The following is a 24,770-nucleotide window of genomic DNA, read 5'->3' as shown; positions in this document are numbered from 1 at the left end:
ACTGTGAAGGAAAAGATTTCTAAATGCAACCCACATTAAAATTAAGAACTGCTATTGATCAAAAGATGTCATAAAAAAGAAATCAAAAGGCAAGCCAAGAGAATATACTGCACGGCATATAATAATAAAGAAAACATGAAGATCACCTACAGATCAATCTGAACAAAAAAACACAACCCAAGCAACCCAATAAAAACGTGGACAGGGCACGAAGAGGTACTTCACGAAAGAAGAAACTTAAATAGCCGATGAGTATATTAAATTATGTTCACCCATTTTGTAATCGAGTAGCACAAACTAAAATCACCACACACCCACCAGATGGGCTGCCATGAAATCTGACAATATCACGTGTTGGTGAGCGTGTGGAGCCACTTGAAAGCTCAGCCACTGCCGGCAGGAGCATAAATTAGCGCAAACTTTGTAAAACACGTTGGCAGTATTCAGTCAAATTGAACATGCACGAATTCTAATATCCAGCGATTTTTACATCGAGACCTGTACCCTTGCACATGAGCAGTGAAATCCATAAATGACTAGCAACATTGCTTATTTTGGGCAATCAAAAGGGAACAAACTATTATGTTCACCATCAGGGAACAAACAGTGACCATCAAGGAGCCACAGTGACCACACTAAGGATGGATCTTGCTAACATAACTGTGAGCCAATGATACAAAACATAAAACAATTCATATCACATAATTTTATTTATATAAAGTTGAAAACCACAAAACATTTAACCCTACTACTTAGGTTCTATAGTACCTAGGTGGTAAAACCACAAAGAAAAACAAGCTGATGTCTCCCATGGAACCCTCCACAGTGATTCATCGGGAGGAAATGAGGGGCTGTGACAGGAGATGGACATATGGGAGAATCTGGGGAGATGGGGGCATTCTGGCTCTTGACCTGGGCACAACGGATGTGCACGTCATGGCTGATCTTTAAATTGTTCATCTATGTTCGTATGCTCTTCTCTGGGTTCTCTCTCTCTCTCTCTCTCTCACACACACACACACGCACACACACAAAATGAGTCAAAGACAGCCTAGAAAAAAATATGACATACACACCAAGGGACAGTTTATGAAGAAAAAGAGAAAAGGGGCAAACATTCAGACGGAAAATGAAAAGATAACAGAGACACAGGAAATGAAAAGGGATGAGGAGCTAGCCAGCAGGCGAGAGTAAGGAAATGAGAAATAGGAGACAGAAAAAAGAAAAACAAAAGGTGATAAGGGCAATGGGGAGGGGAAAGGATAGAAGAAACAATTTTTTCCTCTCTTTTTCTGTTTCTCTTTCTCTGTATTTTCCTGCTTCCTCTTCCTCTCCCTCTCTTCCCCCATCTCTCTTCTCCCTCGTTCCCTCCCTCCCCCCTCTCTTTTAACACATATTTGTCAAGTGGTTCCCTTGTGCCAGACACAGTGTTAAAGCAAGAGGCAGGCCACAGCCACAGGACTTGGGATGGTGTGGCCCACCGCAGTGAGCAAACGTCAGTGGCTCAGACACCTGCCCAGGTCTATGCCAACAGCGTGCCCTGGCCAGGCCCAAGCAGGGATCTGTGGGCCGCCTGTGAGCCTCTCCCCCTCATTAATTTCACTATCAAACACTCCCAGCATCACACGTTGTAGGTCTTATTTATTAAATATTTAACTGGGAGAAACCCAGCTGAGATGAAACCTCTCATTTGTGGAGGCCCTGGGAGAGCAGAACACGGGCCTGCTGCTGGGATTAACTACGGCCACCAGGCAAGGCCCAGGGTGCCAGAGGGGGACACAGGTGGGGGAAACCCCTGTGCCAGGGACAGGAAGATCTGGAAATGCAGAGAGCTGGGTTGTCTCACAGTTTCACTTAGATGCTGAGAAGTCCTCTGCCAGAGGGAGGGGACTTCAAAAACTCCAAAACCAGCAAAGGTAAATCCATGGAGACAGACGCGGACCAGCAGTTACCAGGGGCTAAGGAAGGACGGAGACCAAGGAGGCTGAAGGGGATGGGGTGTCCTTTGGGGAGATAGAAATGTCTTGGAACGAGATAGCGGTGAGAGGTGCACAAGACTGGGAATGTGCTAAATGTCACTGAGTTGTTCACTATAAATGATTAACGGTTGATTTTACGTATGTGACTTTTACCTCAATTTTTTAAAAATGAAAATAAAAAAGCATTTAAAAAAATAGTTTAGTTTCCTCCACTCCAATGATTAGCTCAAAGGCTGCTGACCTCATTTTAAAAAATTGACAATTTTTTCTGTGTGGAGTGCTTACTACCCACATCCCAGGCCCCCTGCTCAGCCCTCTGAACCTTCACATCATTTGCTCTTCACACCCCTAGGAGGTAGGTGCCAGCAGGTCCCGGTTTTTATAGAGAACTTGCAGCTCAGAGAGGGTAAGTGGCTTGCCCAAGGCCACACAGCTCCAACTCCAGTCTACCTGCCTTCCAAGTGTTCTTAAACACCCAGTGGCCTCTCTGCCAATTCTAGCTGAACGTTAGTATTACCTGGAGAGTAATACTCCCCACGCCCGGGGGCAGCCTTGGACCACTCCCACCAGCATCTGTGGGAGTGGGACTTGGGTCATCAACATTTTTCCAGTTTCCAGGTGATTCCAGGTGCAGCCAAAATCAACAGGGGGATCTTGTTGAGATGCAGATTGTAACTGAGCAGGTCTAGGGTGGTGGGGGCGGGGGGTGAGACTCTGCATTTCCAACAAGCTCCCAGGAGATGCTGTTGCTAGAAATGCCCAGAACTTCTTGCAATGATGGAATGTTCTAGGTCTGCACCGACCAGTACAGTGGCCAATAGCCACAGGTGGCCACCAAGCACCTGAACCGTGGCTGGTGCAACCAAGGGAATGACTTTTTCACTTAATTTCATTTTAATTTATTTTAAAATTGAAATAGCCACACGTGGCCAGTGGCTACCTTATTGGGCAGTGCAGGTCTAGACATCCCATAAGGAAAGAAATGAGACAGCAAACAGATTAGAAAAATATCCTAGACCTTTAATAAATAACCTGAAACTTTAAAAGTAACCCAGAGCTGTGTCTTTGTCTGTGTCTTTCACTGAGCCAAGACGGGGGTTGGGGGGAGGCAAAGGATGACAAACACTTTAGGGAGAAAGGAAGAAATTAGGAAATCGTTTGGATGCTTCTCCATCCTTCCTTTCCTAGCACTACCTACATGCTCAGGGCCCCTCGCCTGTCCCCTTCACCAGCCCTACCTTGATCTCCCCAACCAACCCTCTTCACTCCCTAAACAGAGCCATGTGTGCACAAAACGGACCTCTGGTCTCACCACACCTGCCCCTTACCTTCCCTGCTCCTCACTGAATCCAGCCCACATGTCCCCTTGGGTTACCTCCTAGCTCAGATTCTTGGTGACAACACCCTCTGTTGTATCTCCTCGCCCTGCTTTAGTTTGCACTCTAGCACTTACTATACCACGCTAATACTGTATCCTTTACCTGGTCCTGGGTCCGTCTCCCCAATTAGAATGGCAGCCACATCAGGGCAGAGGTCTGTGTCTGTGTCTGTCTGTGTCCCAGGGCCCATACCAAGGAGGAAACAGACAGCTTCCGCCACGCGCTGAGCACCTACTATGTGCCACATAGTGTTTTACAAGGCACCATCAATTTCACCCTAACAACATCCCTGGGAGGAAAGTGCTATTCTGTCCATTGTACAGATAGGGAAACTGAGGATCCCTGCAATTAAGTAACTTCCCAAAGGCCACACCACTGACAAAGGAACCTAGTCCTGACTGAGCTCAAACTCTGCCCCTTCACGGCAGGCTTCGCTTTATCACACTTCGCAGATAATGTGTTTTCATCAACATCGAGGCAAGACCCTCCACCAGCACAAACATGACAACTCGTTGAAGGCTCAGATGAGAGTTGGCATTTTTTAGCAATACAGTATTTTTAGTTAAGGTATGTACATTATTTTTTCAGACATCATGCTATAGCCCATGTAATAGACTACAGTACTGAGCAAACATAACTTTTACACACACTGGGAAACCAAAAAGTTTATGTGACTCGCTTTACTGAGATACTCACTCTCTTGTGGTGTGCTGGACCTGACCCGCAATTTCCCAGGTACACCTCTGTTCCCTGTACCATCGCTTGCCACAGTCATTCCAAGGTCTCTGAACCTTTGTCCCCGAGGCGCTGTTACCTGTCCCATGAGGTTTCCACGCTTGCTAGATGTGTGACCTTTGCAAGTGACTTTCACTCTCAGAACCTCAGTGTGCACATCTGTGAAATGGGGGCCAAAATAAAACCACTGAGCTCCTGGGGCTGGTGTAAAGCTCGAGTCGGCCACATTGGCTCTCACACAGCCTGGGGCTCAGAAGCTCTCCGCACAGAGGAGGCACTAACTAGTCTAGAAAAGGCAGTCAGTTTCCATGTCCTCCCAGGACATGACACTTGCTCGTCCTGGAGGGCCAGTGAAATCCCTATGTGAACAAGCTCAAGGGCCCACCGATCCTGAATATGGAAAATGATCCAGTTGCTTTCCTTCAAGTTTGGGGGTGGGGTGGGGGATCCTGTTCGGTCAGTTAGAAGAATCGTGGCTGGCACCCAGGCTGGGAGAGCTCACTCAAAATCATGTGACAGCTACTGTACTCTAACATAAAGAGGTTTTCAAGCACCAACAGAAGCACACAGAAATACATACACACTACTGCACTGAGAGAGGAAGCTGATGCCTGGGCCATAACTATAATGGGGGATAAACTCTTATTTAGTACCCACGGTGTGCCAGGCACTGTTCTGAGAGCTGCTTGAGCCTTATAACAACCCCAAGAGGCAGGCACTAATGTTACACCCATTTTACAGATGAGGAAACTGAGGCCCAGGAGGCTAAGTGACTTGCCCAGGATGATGCAGTTGGAAAGAAACAGAACAGGGATTTGAACCCCGGGAGGCTGGTTGTATAGCCTCCCTCTTAACCACTAGGCTGGACTGCCTCAAAACCAACACAGAGCCACAGAGCCCCTCAGTGTCTACAGAAGCTGGTGCCACCCCCTCTAAAAGATACCTGAGCAGAATGTCCCTAGAGAAAACCGAGCAAAGAGTGTGAGCAGAACATCATGACGGCAATGCAGACAGACACATGGAAAAGGTTCCGCACTTTCAGGATCCGAAGAAATGCACATTGCACCACCGGGGATTCCGTTTTCCACTTAACTGTTTGGCACAGGTGTTAAAACAAGGGCAACCCAGATGGGTCTCATAATCAGGGAAAGAGGACCTCGGAGTCTGAAAGGGCACAGACTTACGGTCCCTCGCGACCTGGCCCTAAGCCTGACTCAGCTATGCCATTTCTAGGACTCTGGCCTAAGGACATTGTCACAGGTGTGTGCAAAGACATCATCAGAGAGTGGGAGTCACTGCAATGTGGCTTGTCTTGGTAAACAGCAGGTCTCAAAATATAGACCCCAAAGTACCTGATTTTTGTTATGGAAAACAAAAAGTATGGTGTGCCAGGGGGAAAAAATGGGAATTCCTTTGGTATAAAAGTCCTCACTGTGATCAAAACAAAACCCTGCCCAAAATCTACCCTTGTCACCTCCCTGCTCATTTACCCCCCCGATGCCCCACTCACCTGGCACATGGTAGGTGCTCAATATACATTTATGAATGAATGAATGCATGCATGCATTCCTTTTCCCCCTCACATCTGCTAAGTTCATTTGCCCCAGCCCTGATATGGAGCCCAAGGGAGCAGAGGAAACAGTCCACCAGCAGCAGCACGCGCCATGCCAGAAGCCCAGGAGAAGTGAGACACGATTTAAAAACTGGGCACCAGAAGGAGGAGGAGAGAGAAACGGAGGCCACAGCAGCTTTCATGCCAACCTTTCCCAACTCCGGGTGAGATTTCCTTCTATACACTCGTCTATATTTACATCAACGAATCTGTTGGTAGCAAGCCTGTTGCTGATCATGTAGGATCTAAAGTTCACAGAAAGCTGGCTTCGACACCCAGCTAGGAAGAGAAACTGTAAATTAAATTTAAGTCACCCAAAAACCCTAAAGCTACCCACTCTCCTCCAAGAAAACCATGACATCTTTTACATCAGGATTTCTGAATCTCAGCACTACTGACATCTTGGACAGGATAATTCTTTACTGCGGGATGGCGGTGCGGGGCGGAGAGTTTCCTGTGCATTTTCAGTGGACTTCTACCCACCACATGCCAGTATCACCTTTCCCTCCATGTTCCTAATAACGAAAAGTGTCTCCAGACATTTCCAAAAGTCCCTTACAGGGCAAAAATCACCCCCAGTTCAAAAGCACTGCTTTACATGCAGCCCAAGAAAAATTGCAAACCAACCAACTGTTCTTTCCCAGCTCCTCCCCCTCAAACTCCTGAATTTTGTCTCTTTCATAGATCCAGGAAAGTGGTGGCAACAGTTTCAAGACTTGAGCCCTGTATCTAGACCAGAATTTTATTCTGAAAATAACCAGAACCTTGGACAGAGACGCACGCACGAAGATGTGTGCTGCACAACAGGAGATGGTCACACAGAAACGGGTACAGCCAGAAAGTGGAATATCACCAGATATTTCTGGGGTTGCTGCCAAACCATACAGCACCACCGTGTGAATTTCAATAAGATACCCCTTTTTCAAGTGTTAGGGCCATCTGTCAAAAAACTGTCATAATATCTTCATTTTTCTAGAACAAGATACTTAAGTTTCTATCAGCCAGGACATTGAAATAATAAATGTATAGTTCTAGGATTCCTATGATATGAGATGTGATACCCTTGTGCAGTGTACAGCCTGTGCAACTGTACATGGTAGCCTTGATGCTACCAAGGATATCTAATGGCACGGAAATGTGTTCATAAAAGCTTATATCCATAAAAAGGTATGGAATGAAATACATTAAAATGTCTCCAGAGGTTCTCTCTGGATAGGAGAGTAGACATATATTTTATATTTTTCTTTGTACTTTAGGTGTTCAATAAATGAAGATGATAGGCTTCTTGGAGGAGGCAATTTTTGGGCTGAGACCTAAATGAAGGGGAGTCAGCTATGGGGAAACCTGGGGGAACTATGATGTAGGCAGAGAGAACAGGCAACACAAACGCTTTCGGATGCAAATGAGTTGGGTGTGGGTAAAAGCGTCAGTGGGGCTGAGACAGAGTAGAAGGAGTAGAGAATGGGAGAGATGAAATCAAAGACATAACAGGGACAAGATCATATGGGGCCATGCGGACTCTGGCACATCTGTAATCTGTAATCTCTGGCCAGTGGGTAAGAATCTACAGCATGAACTCAACCTGCTCAGAAGAGAGAGAATCCTCTAGCCCACCACTATTCACGGATGGAGCAAAATTCAAAGAATTCCACTTTCGGGCCCATGCTGAAGTAAAGAACACCAGGTGTTCCCAGAAATTTAATAACCTTTGTCCACAACACTATTTTCCCTATTATCACTCAGTTAACAAATATTAATGCAGGCAATCTTGGGGAATGTAAAGAAGGCAAATTACTGTCCCCTACCCTGAAGGAACATAAACTAGAGAGGTAAGACACACGCATGCAATCTTACTGATTTTCACAAAAAAACATGTCCCTGGAAAAGGTACAACTAAGGTGGTAAGTGGAGGGACTTGGTCATTCCCAAGCCAACAAGAACCCAAATATTAAAGAGACCTGACATGGACACCCACCCTTCCATATACATATACTCTCATATCCAACATCAACCCATTCAACCACCCACCCATATTTTTATCCTTCAATCCAGTCCGGTCACCTGCCCATCTACTCATCCACTCATATATCCATCTATCCATCCAACCTTTCTTTCATCATCCATCCATATTTCCTTCCTTCTTTCCTTCCTTTTTTCTTTCCTCCCTCCCTCCTTCTTCTTCCTTTCTTCTTTCTTTCATCATCCATCCATCTGTCCACCCAACCCATCCAGTCATCCACCAATCTACTTGTCTACCCACCTATAATCCATCCACCTACCCATCCACCAACATCATCCATCTTTTCTCCTTCCTTCTTTCCATTTATCCACCCAACCTATCATCCATCTGCCTGTCCATCCATCCATCCATCCATCCATCCATCCATCCATCCATGCACCACCCACCCACTTATCCAACACTAACTGCATGTGATGTTCGTCCCCCCTCTAAGCACAAACATCCATCCATGATCCCCAACTTAAAAGACTGCATTGTGATTAGGAATATACCAAACTGTTAGAAATGTGCATTCTAACAGCTCTTCCAAAGATAATTCAAGTCCATAAATGTTTCTGGCTGTTCCAATTTGTGCAAGACCCACATGCTCCGAGTCCTTGTAGGACTCACTTGGAAGCTGGCTGATTATTCTCACTGGGTTGAAATATTTGATGTCTTCAACAATGACACTCTTAGAGCAAGGCTAGGTATGGTTAGAGGAAGGAGGAGCTGTGGGGAGATTGGAGGGAATCTGGCACTGGAGAGAGTCTGTCAGTGGGGTGTAGGGAATGGGAGAGGAAGATAGGAACAGAGAAAAGGATTGCTGAGAGATGGGGAAAATTCTACTTGGGTCTTGGAATCATGAAATTCTACTAGCAGCAATCACCATGACCCTGTCTGTGACTGATTTCCCCTTGGCTTATACCTTGGAGCAATGGTGGTTGAGTGGATCATCCAGGAGAATGGGTTAATAAGATACATGCCAAAGAATAACAGAGATCAAGGGAGTTGGAAACCTTAGCAAGAAAAGACAGAATAATAACTAATACTTTGTAGCACCTACTGTGTGCCATACACTATGCCAAGCATTAGGTCAGAGACCCAAAGACAGCCACCTCAGTAAGTCCACTCATCCATTCTTCCTTTCATCCATCCATCCATCCATCCATCCATCCATCCATTCTTCTGACCTCCCATCCATCTTTCCTTCTCTCCACCCTATCCATCTATCCATCTTCTTTCCCTCCTTCCTCCTTTCCTCCTTCAATCCTTCCTTCTATCCATCTGTCCATCTTCCTTCCTTCCCTCCTTCCTCCCTCCTTCCTCCTTTCCTCCCTCCCATCCATTAATCCATCCATCCATCCATCCACTCATCAATTCATCCATATATAAACACATATGGTGGTTACTAAGTTCCAGGTACTATTCTAAGCATAACATGTATTAACTCATTTACTCTTCCAAGGTAGGTGCTATCAGAATCCCTATTGCACAGACTGGGAAATTGAGGCACAGGACACTTAAGTGACTTGCCCAAGGTCACACAGCTAGTGACAAGCAGAGTTGGGATTTGAACCCCAGCCACCTGGTTCCAGAGTCCATGCTCTTGACTTGCCCATGCAGCTTCTCTACCGTGTTTACCCAAAAATAAGACCTAGCCGGACAAATCAGCTCTAATGCGTCTTTTGGAGCAAAAATTAATGTAAGACCCAAAGACGCATTAGAGCTGATTGTCCGGCTAGGTCTGATTTTCGGGGAAACACGGTACAACCCAATGTCTAAACCACAGGTTGACTTTAAGAAAACAAACAGGAATGGGGGCTGTCTGGCTGACCCAGCCCTTAGAGAGAATGAGGAGTAGAATGTGAAATGCCTTTGCCCGTACCTGTCAGATGGCTGGTGTTCCTTAAATGCTGATGAATTTCAGCTGATTCTAGATGAAGCTAGATGTCCAAATACACAGACTAAAATTAACACCTTGAATTCAATCATTCAAAAATTATGTATTCATCACAGCAGCACTGTCCGTAATAGCAAAAAATAAGATTAAAAAAATCTGGAAACATCCCAAATGTCTACCACCCAGGAAAATGGACAAATTATTGAATCATCACAGAATGCAATATTATACCAAGAAAAATAAATGACCTACAGCGACACTCAACAAGAGATGAATCTTAGAAACACACAGCTGAGTGGAAAAAGCGAGTACGAGTTCCAGAAAGCTAAAAAGCTCAGAAGCTAAGCAAGTCAAATTTATATTAAGACGTTAAATTTTTATTAGGGTACATGTGATAAAACTTAGGAAGGGAAGAAGGAAGGAAGGAAGGGAATAAGACCCACACAATCCAGGAGAGAGTGGATGCCTTAGAAGGAGTAAGTGGGGGAGAGGAGGAGAGAAAAGCGAGGTTGGAAACTACACATAGAAGTTATTGGTCATGTTCTAGTTCAGGGTGTCTCAAAGTGTGTTCCCCAGACCACGTGCAGCAGCACCATCTGGGAAGTTACTAGAAATGCAAATTCTCAGGCTCCAGCCAAACCTCCTAAATCAAAAACTCCTGGGGCAAGGCTCAGCCCCCTGTGTTTAAAAGACCCCCAGATGATACTGATGGGCGCCCAAATGTGAGACATTTGCCTTAGAGCAGGTGCTGTTGACCCTGAGGGGCTGGGGACCCCATTTTGAGGAACACCAGTCCAGTATTTGACTTAGATAGCTGGTCTATCTGTGTTTCCATACATATCAAAAGAAACAAGGAAAAATAAGTGAACGGACAGTGAACCTGACAGTGAATGGTGAACCTGGAGCAGAACTAAAACAACAGGCTGTGAACCTGAGGTGCGTGAAAGCACTCCACAATTATGTATTCAGGCCCCATAGGTGCCAAGCACAGGGCCAGAGCAGTAACCACAATGAACCCAGCCCTGGCAGTCACAGTCTAAAATCCATCTGTCCTATTTACAGTGATCATACGTGCTACATGCTTTCTGTGCACAGTATCTTTTAACCTTCCCACAATTCCCTGGACATAGGACTATGCCCATTGTAATGCAGGGTATCAGCTCCCACTCCCCGCAAAAGAACGCAGGATATGGTGAGGGCAAAGAGGAACACCCACGGAGCCATGGACAGGGGCTCCACTATAGTCTCGATGGCAGCTGATCGAGACACAAAAGTAAACATCCATCAGTACCCCAACGAGGGGTCTTCATGCACCCCAGTTTCACTGGCAGCCGGGTGAGACACAGGAAGTAGAACCAACATGATCCACAATCCGCTTGCTAACAGCACTTGCTAGCCGCAATCCGCAGTCTGCTTCTCTTTCAACCACCCAACCTCCTAGCATAGCCACGGCAGTTATATTAGTGGCTAATGGCTAACCGGTTACAGCTGACGGCCACCCAGCCACAGCGGATGGCCATCTGATTACGGTTGATGGCCACCTAATAACCAAGCCAGCACCTTTCCACGTGAGGCCGAGAGCCTGTAAAAGGCTCTCCTGGCTCTGTCCCCACACCCATTTTACAGATGAGCAGACTGAGGCTTCGCTACTGTGAGCTAGAGCTGAGATTTGCAGCCAGGTCTCCTGTCCCCAAGCCCTGTATGCTTTGCCTCCAATCACTATCACCTCTTTTCTCTGTGTCTTCTCCTCTTTTCAGCCTCCACTCTGCTGCCATTGCTCAGACAGGCACTTTCCCACGCAGACTCCACAATGTGTCACAAACATTTCACAGCAGCAAATGCAGGTCAGCATAGCCCCCCACCCCCACCCCCATTATTCTTAATAAAGAAAATAATAAAGGTCAACGAGATAAAATATGGCAGATCCTGGAAGGTCAGAAACCAGGTAACCCCACTGCAGAGCAAGTTCTAGGTCAGCCCTAGTATGTCTCATTTAAGACAAACCTCTCTGTTTATTCTTGAGATCAGACTTAGCACTCCTGCAAATGCTGCTTGTATAAAAATACTTTAAAAATTGGTTTAAAATTATATGTGTATATTTTGCACACAGGCCTAAAATGAGAACAGAACTTAACAGCGTGAATATTATTTAATGGAAGGTGGGCGACGAAGTTGAGTTTCCCTCATTGCTCCAGAGGGGGCGCCCTGCCTCATGAGTAGGGTTATTCGTGACGAAGGGCCACTACTTCTGAATTCCAGGTCCAATCGGAACATTGAGCCCCTTTTCAAGGAATCTCCAAGATGTTCCCAGACTGACAGAAGATAAAGCCATCTCTGACCCAAGAGAGATGACAAAACTTGATCCGGACTTAACTCAGGAAATTCATTTCAGAGCCGGGATCTCTCTAGCATTAGCTGCCTTAAATGGGCGGCTTCCAAAAGCAGAATTCATTCCAATCAAAAGTCTTGGCTTTTCAGAGGGAAAAAGCTACCTATCTTCTTCTTTCCTGAGCCATGGAACCATCTCTTGCTCCCCCCTCCTCTTGGGTGTTAAGAACTCACCACAAGAGTGAACAACGTCCTGGTTTGCCTAGAACTCCTGGATTTCCTGAGATGCTAAAACCAGGACAGTCCTGGGCAAACGGGGACATCTGGTCAGCCTACCCAGACAAGAACTCATGCCCGCTGGTTTGTGAAACCCAAGGTGCTGAGGCCAACCACCTAATTCCCTCTTCTGGAATGTTCCTTGCCTTCTCTAGTCTTCCAGGAAAAATAGAAGAGAGGAATTGGGGGCATGGGAGGGACATATGCAAACCCCAAAGCTGAGCAGTGTTCAGCTGTTCAACTCTAGTGTCACCTTGGGGTGGCCACAGCAGCTGCCCCAAGTCTGTAGTCTCCATCCTGGGCTGGACTCTTGATGGGCTCAAACGGAGGACATGGGTTTGGTGGAGGAGAGCAGGAAGATAAGTATACACTTTAGAACTCCCTTGTCACCCACAGAGGGAGGGATCAAAAGAGAGGAAGACAATTAATTTTGTCTTAGACCGAAAGGAATAGAAAAATGGGTCAAGTGGGCATGAATTTTTCCCCCTGAAAGCTCCCGGAGAGAACAGGGAATGCAAAATACCTGAGGGTTGCTTTTTAAAGATGCTACATTCAGATGAGTAAATCCAAATCGGCCAGTTACAGAGGGGCCTTTTGCTCCGCCTCTACCCAGACAGTTTCATTTCTAGCCAGTTTCCTCAAAAGAACATTAGGGAAAAAGTAGTCTCTGGTATTATGGCTCATATATTTGGGGGGCTTTCTCCAGGCTGGACTCTGTGCTGAGTATTTACCACGCGTAATCCCATTTAGCCTTCCCAAGAGCCCTCCGAGGGAAATGCTATCAGAAGCAGTATTCTCATCATGCACATGAGGAAACTGAGTCATCGAAACCCTGGCCTGGCTGAGCCACAGTCTGGAGTGCCTTCCCTTTCTCTCTGCCATCTTTCATGGCACCATCTGGCTCCTTGCTAAGGAGCTGAGTTAGCATTCTCGGAAATGTTATTAATATAGGGTTTTGGGGGCTCTGACCACCTCTGCATTGAGCCCACCTTCCTAGTGATGCCTTCCATTACTGAGGGAATGCTCATACGTGCTTGCTAGTGAGAAGGTAATGGGGGCGGGACTTTCATAAGCCCCAAGCACCCAACAGACGTTCCCACCAAGGCCCTGAAGGAAGACTCCACTCTCAAGGGGCCACTGTTCCCCAAATTCTCAAGTACTAGAATTTCAGAGACCTCGTCGGGTCTGTCTGATCACCTCATGAAAACCCCTGTCCCCAACACACACCGAAAACCCATCAGAAACCTAAAACGTTGGTACAAGGGTGAGCCAGAGCTCTATAATTTTGGCAAATGGGTAAAGAGAGGCCCTTTTTTCAGTCACTGGACAAACGTTTATGCGGTACCCACTTTGTGCTAGGCGTGGTGGGATTGCAGTGGTGAACGGGGCAAAGACGGATCTCATAACCTTGACGTTTTACTGCTGAGGGGCAGAACCAATGTACCCCATGCCAGAGATCCCCTTCTCTCCTTACATTTCAAACAAGTGTAGGCACTTGGCTACAAACAACCTCCTCACTCTCCTCCATCTCTCTGGCACTTAACACTACCGCTTGCTTCCATCACTTTCTGAACACCCACAATTCTTTATCTTAAACCCTCGAAGCCACATGTGCCTTGTCATTTAGAGCTTGGTGCTTTTAGAATAACAAGGATAGCAATGTGAAAATGGCGCAACCACTTTGCAAAATACTTTGGCGGTCTCTTATAAACACATACCACACAACCCAGCAATCCCGCCCCTGGGTGTTTATCTGCCCACGAGAAGTGGAGCGTAGGTTCTCAATGCTCCCACTAACACCCGTCTGCCAGTGTTTATAGCAGCTCTATTCATAACTGCCCAACCTGGAAGCATCCCAAATGTCCTTCAACTGGGAAAATGAGTGAACAGACTCTGGTCCGGCCACCCGTGGAATACTACGTAGCACTGAAAAGGGGTGATCTAAAGATACAACATGAATGGATTGCAAAAGTTGTGTGCAAGAAGCCAGACTCAGAAGGCTACACACTGTGGGATTCTATCCACACGGCCTTCTGGAAAAGGCAAAACTAGAAGGATGGAGAACAGATTAGTGCTACGAAGGGGCTTGGGCAGTGGGGGGCTGACACAAAGGGGCACTGGGGGGTAACTTAGGGTGACAGAACTGTTCCCTACCTTGATTTTGGTGGTGGCCACATGACTGCATGCATATGTCAAAACTCATAGACCTGCATGCTAAAAACGGTGAATTTGCTGTCAGTAAAGTATACCTCCATAAACCCGATTTTTGAGAAAAAGAGTAACAGAAAGCGTCTATGATGTGGCCTGGGTAGCGCAGGTGGAACCCACGGACGAGCAGCACGGGCAATCTTTAGAAGCAGGTTGGAAAAGCAGAATCCCAGGCCCCACCCCAAAGCTGCTGGACCAGGATCATGACTTCAACAAGACAATCCTTATTCACATGAAAGTTTGAGAGCACAACGATGTATACATAACACTCCCAGTGGGGGGGTTGGAGCAGCACCCCGTTATCAAGCAAGGCTAACATGTCTGCAGTGAAACGCACCCAAACTCACACCAGGTGGGATAAACTAAGACCGTATTTGTCAATTCAAGGTAGGTTTTTCAGAGAAGGGATGGCTCCTTTGTATAAAAAAAAAAGTCCCAATGGGAAAAGCCACACTAATTATTACTTCCCAGAATTTTGCTCTTTTGGAAATACCAGCCACACTAATCTAATAGAGGGATTAATGGGTCATGCTGTCCTGCCCTCTATAGCAGTATCTTCTAGCACATTCTACTTTTCAGGACTGGCCAGGAATCCAATAACAGGCTCCCTGTGTTTCTCATGCAGGACAGTTGTCTTTAAAGAGCGTTTCATTAAAATAAAAACAAAAATGGGGGAATGCCAGCCAAAGTCCATAGGTTACCTGATGTGATAGACTCTGGACTTCTTGTTGCGATTCCCAAAAACATAGGTGATAAGACAGAATCCCGTGTGCGATTCAGGGGACAACGCATGATAACACACAGACCTGGGTCCGCGGCTCTTGCAATGGCCCACATTCTTACACCCTGCTCCGTGGGAGATCTGCTGGCATCAGCAGGACTGGGGGAAGATGACATTCACAGTCACACTTGGTGGTACATCAGAAGGAGCGAGTGGCATTAAGTGGGGGCTCTAGGAAGGTTGACAGATGCGCCTTATTGAACTAGCAGATTTCAGCTCTTTAGAAGCCATCATCAGAGCCCGTCATGGCCATATTTAAATCAGACTTCCAATCAACGAATAACGGAACCAAGGTATGTGGTCAAGATGGCTTGCTGCCTGGCCTACTCCAAGAGAAAAAGGCAGCAGTGTAAATCTGAACATCTGAGACTTCCATTTGGATTTTCTTACTTAGGAAGAGAAAAATAAAATTAATGAGAGCCCCTACTTCTCATTGCTGGCTTCAAGTCTGCGCTGCTGGGGTGAGGGGTATGCAGAAGAATAAGAAATCACAGTGGCAAAGTGCCCACGAGCATGGGGAAATCAAGGCTGCACCCTCCACCAGCACGCCGTGCTGGAACTGGCGTCTGGAAGTAACACTCGTAGACCCTATGAGCACACAGCCAAGTGCATAGAACCTGCATTCACTCCACCTGCAAAGACAACGAGCAAGCTGCTTTCCAAATTCACCTGCAACCCTTAGTCAATGATGTTTCCAAAACCACACAGCATCAAAGAATGGCAGGGCCAATTCCACTCCTAGGTATAGACCCAAGAGAAATACAAAGTACAAGTTCAGCAAAACACACGTACAAGAATGTTCCCAACAGCACAATCTGGAAACTACCCCAATGGCCCTCACTAGAACAGGTAAGTACTTTGTGTTAGAGTTACACAATACCATACCACACAGTGATGAGAAGGAACCACTCACAGAAACATGGATAAATCTCCTTGAGCTAAAAAAGCCAGGTACAAAGTAACACAGCCTGCGACCCCATTTATATGAGGCATGGTAGGAGGCAAAACGGAGCCTGTGGTGGTGAGATGTCAGGGTAGCGGTTACCCTAGTGGGGGAATGATTGGGAGGAATAGGACGGGGGTTCCTGAGGGGACTGGTCACATCCTTTTTCTTGCCGTGAGTGTTGGTTGCATGCTGTGTTCACGTTGTGAACACTTCTTAAGCTGGACTTTACTTGTGTACTTTCCTAAATCTACATCACACTTTATTCTGAAAGTTTAGAATAAGTACTTAAACACTTTTTTTTAAATGGCGGAAGTATCTGGAGACAGAAGGCAATGTTCAGGCCCTGGTACCCTGACTCCTCGGCATTTCCATCTCCTTGCAATGGCCTGAATCCCCATATCCAGCCTCCCAGCTCTCTGTCCCTGCCCCTGTCATCCCCCAGAGAAAGCTCCATCCTGTGTGACCTGCTCAGACAGACAGGGGGATGGAGAGCTTTCCCCTCGAGTGGGGCTGTATATGATTGCTGCCTCGGGCTAAAGAGAAAACAAAAACTGTCTGAGGAGAGCAAAATGCACAAACTCATCACAAAGCTACCAAGAGCAAGAAAGCCAAAAGAACCCTAAGTACCTATGACCGCTCCCAAGTCACCTGTGCCCCTCCAGCGAGCAATCTCCTCCCTCCCCCGTAGCCCTCTGCTCTGCAGGATTCAGGCTGGACTGGGGTGAGCTAAGGACACATTAGGACTCCCACCTCCTTCCTTTTCTCTTAGAAGAAGCCAAATCCAGGATCCAGAAGGCGATCTAAAGCCATTTTCAACTCAGAACCCTGTCAGCCCAGTGAATTCCTCCTGGACACCCCCTGGAGTTAGCTGAGCCATCCTCAAAGCCCCCACCACTCCTCCAGGGGTTGGTAGAGAGGGAAGCAGAGTGATCACAAGACCCCTGAGCGGTTCAACTGGGCTTTGAGAGGTTGGAACTTAACAGGCTCTTGCCTTGGGCACCCACAGTGGTCAGAGATATGCCCCTCCAGAAAGACCCCCGCTGAACCTCTTAATTTTCACAAGGCTCAACATACACTGTTCACACACTACAAAACCTCAGCACCCTCTGTGACAATTTCAGCACCCAGAAGCCAAAAGTCTCGCTAATTCTGAGCCCCCTTAAAAGAGAATCCACCCACCACTGCATTCCTCCAATAACCAAACCCAGGACCACCTGGGACCCAGCCCTGTTGAGTATATAACAGTCAAAACCATACACGAAATGGATGGGGGCTCACCACTGAGCCCCAGGGACCCATGCAGCCCTGGTCATCTTTACACTGAGGGCAGCCAGTTGGAACCATGCCGAGAAGTGGCACATTCAGCCATGGCACAGTGGCCAGTCAGCCTGGGGAGCAGGGTGTATCCCCCCACTTGGAATCTGGGTCATGCTTAGATAACTGCTAGAAAGCCCGACTAATTACCCATCCTTGCCTGCCTACATCTCAACAGATGTTAAGCCCTCCTTAAGGTTTATTTCAAGCAGGGACGGATTTAAAGAAACACAAGGGGAACTGCATTTTGATAGCAACTGAATAGAGGAAAATGTGGTCTTCACCTTCCTCTGGATGTTTGATTTAGGAAAAAAAAAAAGGCATTTACCTGCCTGAGATGTCCACACGGGTGCTGATTCTCCTGGTGTCCCTCACCTGGCTTCCTAGGGTCGGAGAAGCTGAATCCAACCCAAGGCCTGACGCAGCCCCCTAGGACGGACCCAGCACCTCATTTTCTCCTGCCCTATCTTATTGAAAGAGCTCGTCCTGGGTCTTCCAGGTCAGGGCCCCAGATGGGGCCTTTGGGATGTTTTCTACCCCCCAAAAGATGATGGGAGGAAATGGGACCTACAGATATGGGGAGAATAAGCGCCCTCAAACCCTTCCAGACCAACTGCCCTCGGCCAGTGCTGGTCCGTCAGTGTGAAGGCCACATGTTCCCCCCCTCACTCCTGGTCATGGGAACCCTGAAGAACACTGAGAGTGCAGCTCCCACCTCACAGGAAGGCCAGGTGGAAAGGCCAGCGAGCTGGGACTGGGCTCTGGCTCTGGAGGAACCGTGGATTCCCGTGAGGGGTGGCTAAGGAAACCCAACCAAGACCCCCATGGTTTCCCCTGCCCTGGCCAGTGCACCCAGGCCCCGGCTGGGTCCCAGCTCATTCCGGAGAACTCTGGCCCCTCGGGAACTGGCTGCAAAGGCCTCACCGTGGCCCCTGCACGACCCCAGGGCCCAGCCCTCATTCTGTGATCAGTCCTTAGGAGGAATCCACTCCCCCGGCCCCCCCACACCCCCACCCCAAGCCTCCACGGTAGCTCAACCCAGCTCGGGGTGGAGAGATTCTGCACACTCCTCCCCAGTGGCCCCTCTCCCAGCCCCTGGAAGACCCCCCCACCTCCCATCAACCCCCGGGTCTCCCTCCCAACCTGGAAGAGGGGAAGCGGAGGGAGGAGGGGGAGGCGCAGCTGCTGGGTTTCGGGCAAAGGATATGGCCATTCGGTGATCTTTTTGGCGTATTTTCTCACCACGTTGTCCTCGCTGAAGAGGAACAGAGACCGGTTGACCGTGAGGCAGTTCTGTCGGACGGGGATGGGGTTGTAGAGGGCCATGGTCCGCGCTCTCTGCGCCATTGACTGCTTGTACATCCTTTGCGCCCCGGGCTGCCCGCCCTGCCGGCTGCCCCCGGCTCCTCGCCCGCCTCCGGCGCCCACGACCACCCCGGCGGCTGCCCCGGAGCCTCCTCCCCCGTAGCGGGCCGGCATCTCGTCTCCGAAGCGGGCCATTCTGCAAAGAGCAAAGGGCTCCGGGTTACGCTGCGGCGAATGATGCGGAAGACGCCGCCGCTGCCGATGCTGCCGGGGCTGCGAAGACGGCGGCCGGAGCTGCGACTGCGGAGACGCTCCCCGGCCCAGCCCATCGGGCGGCGGCGGCGCGGCGCCTCGGGTCGGGGGCTCACCAGGCGGCTGGCCGGCCCCAGCCGGGGATAGCAGCTCGGGACATCTTCCTGGCTGACCCCGGAGAAGGAGGGGCGGGAGGAGGGGGCGGGGGCGGGGCGCGGGGGCCGGGCGGGGGGAGGGGAGAGGGAAGCGAGGCAAAAAATAACCGAGGAAGGAATCCAGGCAATCCCCAGGCCACCCACTCTGGAAAAAAAGAAACAAAAAAAAAAAAAACCGGCACTAAAAAAAAAAAAATCCAAAAAAAAAAAAAACGCACACCCCCTTTAAGACGCGAACGGTTTGCAAAGGACGCCCCCCGGGACGCAGTGGAAGCTTCAAATTCCTCCGAGGTCTGGGTCAGGCTGGCATCTTGCAAAAGGAGTGCGTTCGGCCCATTTTTTTTTTTATTAGAAGAAAATAAAAACCAGGTCTTTGCTGGGGGGGAGGGCAGCCCACCAAATTAAAAATCGCCCTTTTTGGTTTGTTTGAGTTCCTAGACGTTAAAAATACTGAAAGATCCGTAGCCCAAAAATAAAATTAAAGAATAGTAACAGGGAAGGAGAGGAGAGGGAAGGGAAACGCTCCGGGGGGCTCTTAAGGAGTCTTGAGGCCGCAGGGTCCGGGTGATTTTTTTTTTTCTTCCTGAATCACCAGCGGCTGCCTCTTCTGCTGAGTGTGAGTGTGTGTGTGCGCGCAGCGCTTCGCTCAACCGTGCCTCATCTTGGGGTTAAATTGCAGCAATGAAATCCTGAAAATTCCCAACAGGGAAAAAAAAAGAGAGAGAGAGAGGTGTGCGCCGTCGCTTAGCCACTCAATAGCTGCTCCCGGATGCTGCAATGCCTGGCGTTCCCTCCTCCCCCTCTCCTAAAGCCTCCTCCTCCTCTCGGTTTTGCTAAAATAAGACTGGTGTGGAGGGGTAGGGGAGAGGAAGGAAAGGGGGGAGTGGGCGCAAAGGTCTGAAGCACTGGGCAGCCACGCTCCAAAGAAGAGCGATTGATGAGTTGAACGCGGAAAAGACCCACCCAGAGTGTCGACACATGATGGCCCGCGACCAATCGCGGAGATGCGAGGCGACCTGGCTCCGCGGAGTTTGGGGGTGGGGGGGGGGGGAGAGGGGAGATCCGGACGGTCGGGAAGCTCAGGGGGAAGTTGGGACGACGGATTTCTCCTCCCCAAGGAGGAAACCTTGTTTTACCACTGGTTCCACTTCAGTTGCAGACAACCGGACGCTCCCGGCAACTTGCCAGTAGAAAGAGGGAGGAAGGAAACAACTTTAAAGATAGAAAAAGAAGGGGTTTGGTGTCTGGAGGTGCAATTAGTCCATCTCTACACAAATGTGGTCTGTTTAGCAAAAGACAATTTTTGAAAACTGGGAAAATGGTTTGGGGGTACTTATATCAAAGTTTCAAATCATAGAGGCCCCGAAAGCTGGAAAAGATTTACCCCATCTTTGAAAAGACCCCAGAGGAGGCAGGTGTTAACTGCCAGGTGCAGATATCTAACTAGGTCGCAGTGGGCTGGATAGGGCCTCTGGGTGATGCCCTTTGCATGGTGTTCACTTAATTCCAAAGCCATTGCAGTTTATTTCCCATTCCTTTTTATACTGTAAAACTGAATAATCAGAAAAATGCCTAAAGCATAAATGCACAGTTTAAGAAACTGCTGTGAAATGAACACTCATAAAACTACCACTCAAATTCAAAGCTAGAAATGGAACATTTCCAGCTCTTCAGAAATACACGTATCCCTTCCCCCAGCTATAATTACTATCCTGACTTTATGGTATTAATAATCTTGCCCTTCTTCATACTTTTACTACCTTATTGTATATTCCTAAACTATACAGTTCTAGTTTGCATCTTTTGCAGTTTTATATAAATTGAATCATATAGTATGTATTCTGTATGTATTCTGGCTTCTTTGGTTCAACATTACGTCTTTAAGAGTCATCTGTGGCCACATGTAGCTGCAACTGATTCACTTTCACTGCTGTATTGTATTCCATTGAAAGTATGCCACAATTTGTTTATCCATTCTCCTGTTGGTGGACATTTGGGTTGTTCCAGTTGGGACTCTTAAACATCCCTGGCTCCTGGTGCCTGGAAGCATGCATCTGTGTAAGAATAGCCCTAGGCGTGGAATTTCAGGGTATGTGTCTCTTCAGGTTTGTAAGATGTCACTGAACTGTCTCCTAAAGTGGACGTACCAAGAAACCACTGAATTTTTACAAAGCTATGTATAGACTGTAAGGCAGGGGTGGGGGAGAGGGGAAGAAGAAGAGGATGAAGAAGGCAAATAGTTTTTCAAGCCTTAGCTGGTTGAAACATAGTTCATGCCCTTCCCCATCAGTATTTGGGTTCATTTGGAACATTCTAGAAAAGATGATATGTCTTTATATAAATTCCCCATCCTGTGCCCGTGGGTAAGCCTTTACAGGTTGCCTACAGCAACTTCAAGATTTTCTAACTTGTCAAGATATGGACAAAATGATTAAACCAAGAACAATCAGAGTTGCAAGGAGATGGGGTACATAGAAATCTTGACAAATTATTAAAGACTTTGTACTTGACGTTGTTTCATATCTTAAAGGCACATGACTATGAAACAAAAAGTAATCCCATGTGAATGGATGCAAACAGCCAGTCATATAAAAAAGCTATACTGTGCATATGGGCTTTCCTAAGACCATTGAGTTTCACTCAGCAGGGCTGGTTCCTCGTGAGGCCACTCTCCTTGGCTGAAGGTTACCTGCAGAGATTTCTAAAAGACCCCAGAGCTTTTCAGGAAAGCGTGACCACCAAGGTAAATCTTCTACTGAGTTTTCAGAGAAGCCCCACTTTACAGATGAAAACACTGAGGCTGAAAGAGGTTTAAAAACTTGACCAGGTCACTGACATGGATCTGAAACTACCTCACACTCTCATACTCTGTTGGGGGGGGGAGTGTCATTTGGTATAACTGCTTTGGAAAACTGGCCATTTCTGCCAGCACTGAATATTTCAATACCCTGTGACCCAGCATTGTCACACCGAGGTACAGACCAAGGAGGAATGAGGACATATGTATGGTCACTGAAACACATACCCTAGAATGTGTGAAAGCAGCATATTTATACTAGCTAAAAATGAGGAACTTCCCAAATGGCTATCAGTTGCAGAATAGAGCAATACACTGCGTAACAGTCACACGTGGAGCCCTCTGCAGCAAGGAGAACGATGGTCTGCAGCTACACACAAGTGCACAGGGGAATCTCACAAACATGATTTTGAACCAAAGAAGCAGGACATACAACACAACACGGTATATCATTCTTGTTATAAAAAATTCAAAATGGGAAGAACGAATCATCCATGAGGCTGGAGGGGTGACTGGCACCAGGGGGACCTTCTGGAAGCTTCTCAATCTGGGTGATAATTACACAGGTGTGTTCACTTTGTAAATTTTGTGCATTTTGTGCATTTTCATTGGGCTGTACACCTGTGAGCTGTGCAGTTTTCTGTGTGGTTTGTACTTCAACAGAAAATGTTTGTAATACTTCTGAATGTAGACCCCCGGTAGCATCACTTGCCATGGGGATCTGTGACAATGTTTTGTGTGGACTTCTCGTACCATGAAATCCCTACATCAAACTCTGGCCTCCGTTTGACCTCTGGGTGATGCCCTTTGCCTGGTGACAGCCCTCCGGGATGCCCTGAGCCATACCTAGACAGCAGATAAGCTGGCTGCATATCAGAACCACCTGCAAAGTGTTGGAAAACTTCTTATTTTTGTGCCCTCCCTCCCCCTGATTCTCACTGAGCAAGTCCATAGGACACAGCCAGGTTGGGTAATCACTCCTCTGGAAGGGACAAACTTACAGCCCTATCTTTGCATTCTCCAGGGTTATCAGCAGTGGTGGCGTTGGCATTTTTGATGGAACAGTTCTTGTTGTTCGGGGCTTCCCTGTGCATTGTAGGGTGTTTAGCACCCCTGGCATGTGCCCACTAAATGTCAGTAGCACCCCCAGTCTTGTGACAAGCAAAGATACCCGCACACCAAACACTGCCACCCATCAAAATGGCAGAAGACTTGTCGATACTTTCCGTTCACCCAATAGCATTCCCAAAGCTTGCCTATGAAGTTTGACATGTTGGGGCTCCCCGCTTCTTCCTCAGAATCTTCCATCCCCCCAATTACTCAATCCCCCTTTTCCAGAAAAAACTCAACTCATTCACCTAAAGTGTGACAGGGCTTCATTCATTATCCTTATGGATTCACTTGGCAGCGCAAAAAAATTTATCTGGCCAAAGGAATGAATCTCTAATGTTGAAATCTTATTATCACCTAGCAATGGGGATAGATGAGCAAGAAATCTTCATATGCAGGCTCCTCAAATCGCTGCAGTAAGTAGTTCCTTGCCCCACCCCTCCCCCGTTCATTCTAATTACTAATGTTGACCAGGTGAAAAAATTTAGAATTCATCACAGACAGAAGCAGTTTAACAGCAGGGCTACAGAAATCAGTCTCAGCCATTGGTTCTAATCTTTAATACAACTGCCAGCTGGAGGTTTAATTTATCAATCAGCAGCAGCATTACCATCCTGGCTTTGAGAGTGTTATTCAATTGAACAGGGCTAGCATCTCTGAAATAAGTGCCCCAAATAAATAACTGCAGATCACATTCATTGGCTGCTAAAACAATTACCAGCTAATCCAGTCATGTTGAGTTGCAAGGATGGATCAGCCAAAGACATTTGGTCTCTGCTTTCTGGTCTGGATACCCATCAGGAATGAGTACTAAGATCTTTGGGAGTTGGAGGGTATGAATGACAAAACCCAATTTTGATAATCCAGACATTTGCATATAGACAAGATGAAATGTGGCTATCACTCCCGGCATACCAGAGTATAGCAATACGTGTCCTGTAATGTTCTAAAAACAAATGAAACAGAGACGACTTTTGGGTGCAGAGTTGAGTTCAAATCCTAGCCCTAGCACTTCCTAACTGTGTGCTTTGGGGAAAGCGCTTAGCCTCTCCGAACCTTAGCTTCTTCGTGTAAAATGAAGACATGACTCCTTAACCCATAGGTTGCTGTAAAGATTAATTAAGACCAAGCAGATAAGCACTTAGCACAATGACTGGCACATAATACAAGGTCAAATAACCATGCTAAAGAGATTTTTATTTTTATTTTTTTTTGGCTTCAATAACAGAGATTTATTTTGTCAACATTTTGGAGGCTAGAAGTCCCAAATCAAGGTGCCAGCAGGGCTGGTTCCTTGTGAGGCCACTCTCCTTGGCTTCAGATGGCCGTCCCTTCTCCCTCCCTATGTCTCTTCATATCATCTTCCCTCCATGTGTGTCTCTGCCTGAATTTTCCATTTTTTATAAAAACACCAGTCATGTTGGATGATGGCTCACTTAATGACCTCACTTTAACTTGATCATCTCTGTAAAGACCCTGTCTCCAAATGAGGTTACATTCTGAAGTACTGGGGATTGGGACATCAATATAAGAATGTTGAGGAGACCCAATTCAACCTGTAAGAGAAGGCACGTACCGATTGTCAGGTTTCCTAGAAGCCAAGCTTGACTTGGTCCAATGCACTTGTAATAGATATATACGATGTCAGAAAGGCAATAGATTGGGGTAGGGGGGTTATCACTTCATGAGGGGTG

The 24,770-nt window shown here is 47.4% G+C and overlaps 1 protein-coding gene across 1 annotated transcript in view; it reads right to left on the bottom strand.

The window, feature by feature from the left end:
• CACNA1A (calcium voltage-gated channel subunit alpha1 A) overlaps positions 1 to 19,245 on the bottom strand; it is a 208,120-nt gene extending 188,875 nt beyond the window's left edge. The window contains exons 1-2 of the mRNA XM_081075591.1: positions 19,131 to 19,245; positions 18,700 to 18,958 (exon numbers count right to left, since the gene is read on the bottom strand). Coding sequence (XP_080931717.1) covers positions 18,700 to 18,957 — 258 coding nt within the window. The 5' untranslated portion in view covers position 18,958; positions 19,131 to 19,245. The remainder of the gene's footprint in view (positions 1 to 18,699; positions 18,959 to 19,130) is intronic.
• Between the last annotated feature and the right edge of the window lie 5,525 nt (positions 19,246 to 24,770).

Source organism: Rhinolophus hipposideros (genome assembly GCF_964194185.1).
Source record: "Rhinolophus hipposideros genome assembly, chromosome: 16".
NCBI lineage: Eukaryota > Metazoa > Chordata > Mammalia > Chiroptera > Rhinolophidae > Rhinolophus > Rhinolophus hipposideros.
The sequence above is the reverse complement of the archived record's forward strand: the minus strand, read 5'-3'. Positions and strand labels throughout refer to the sequence as shown.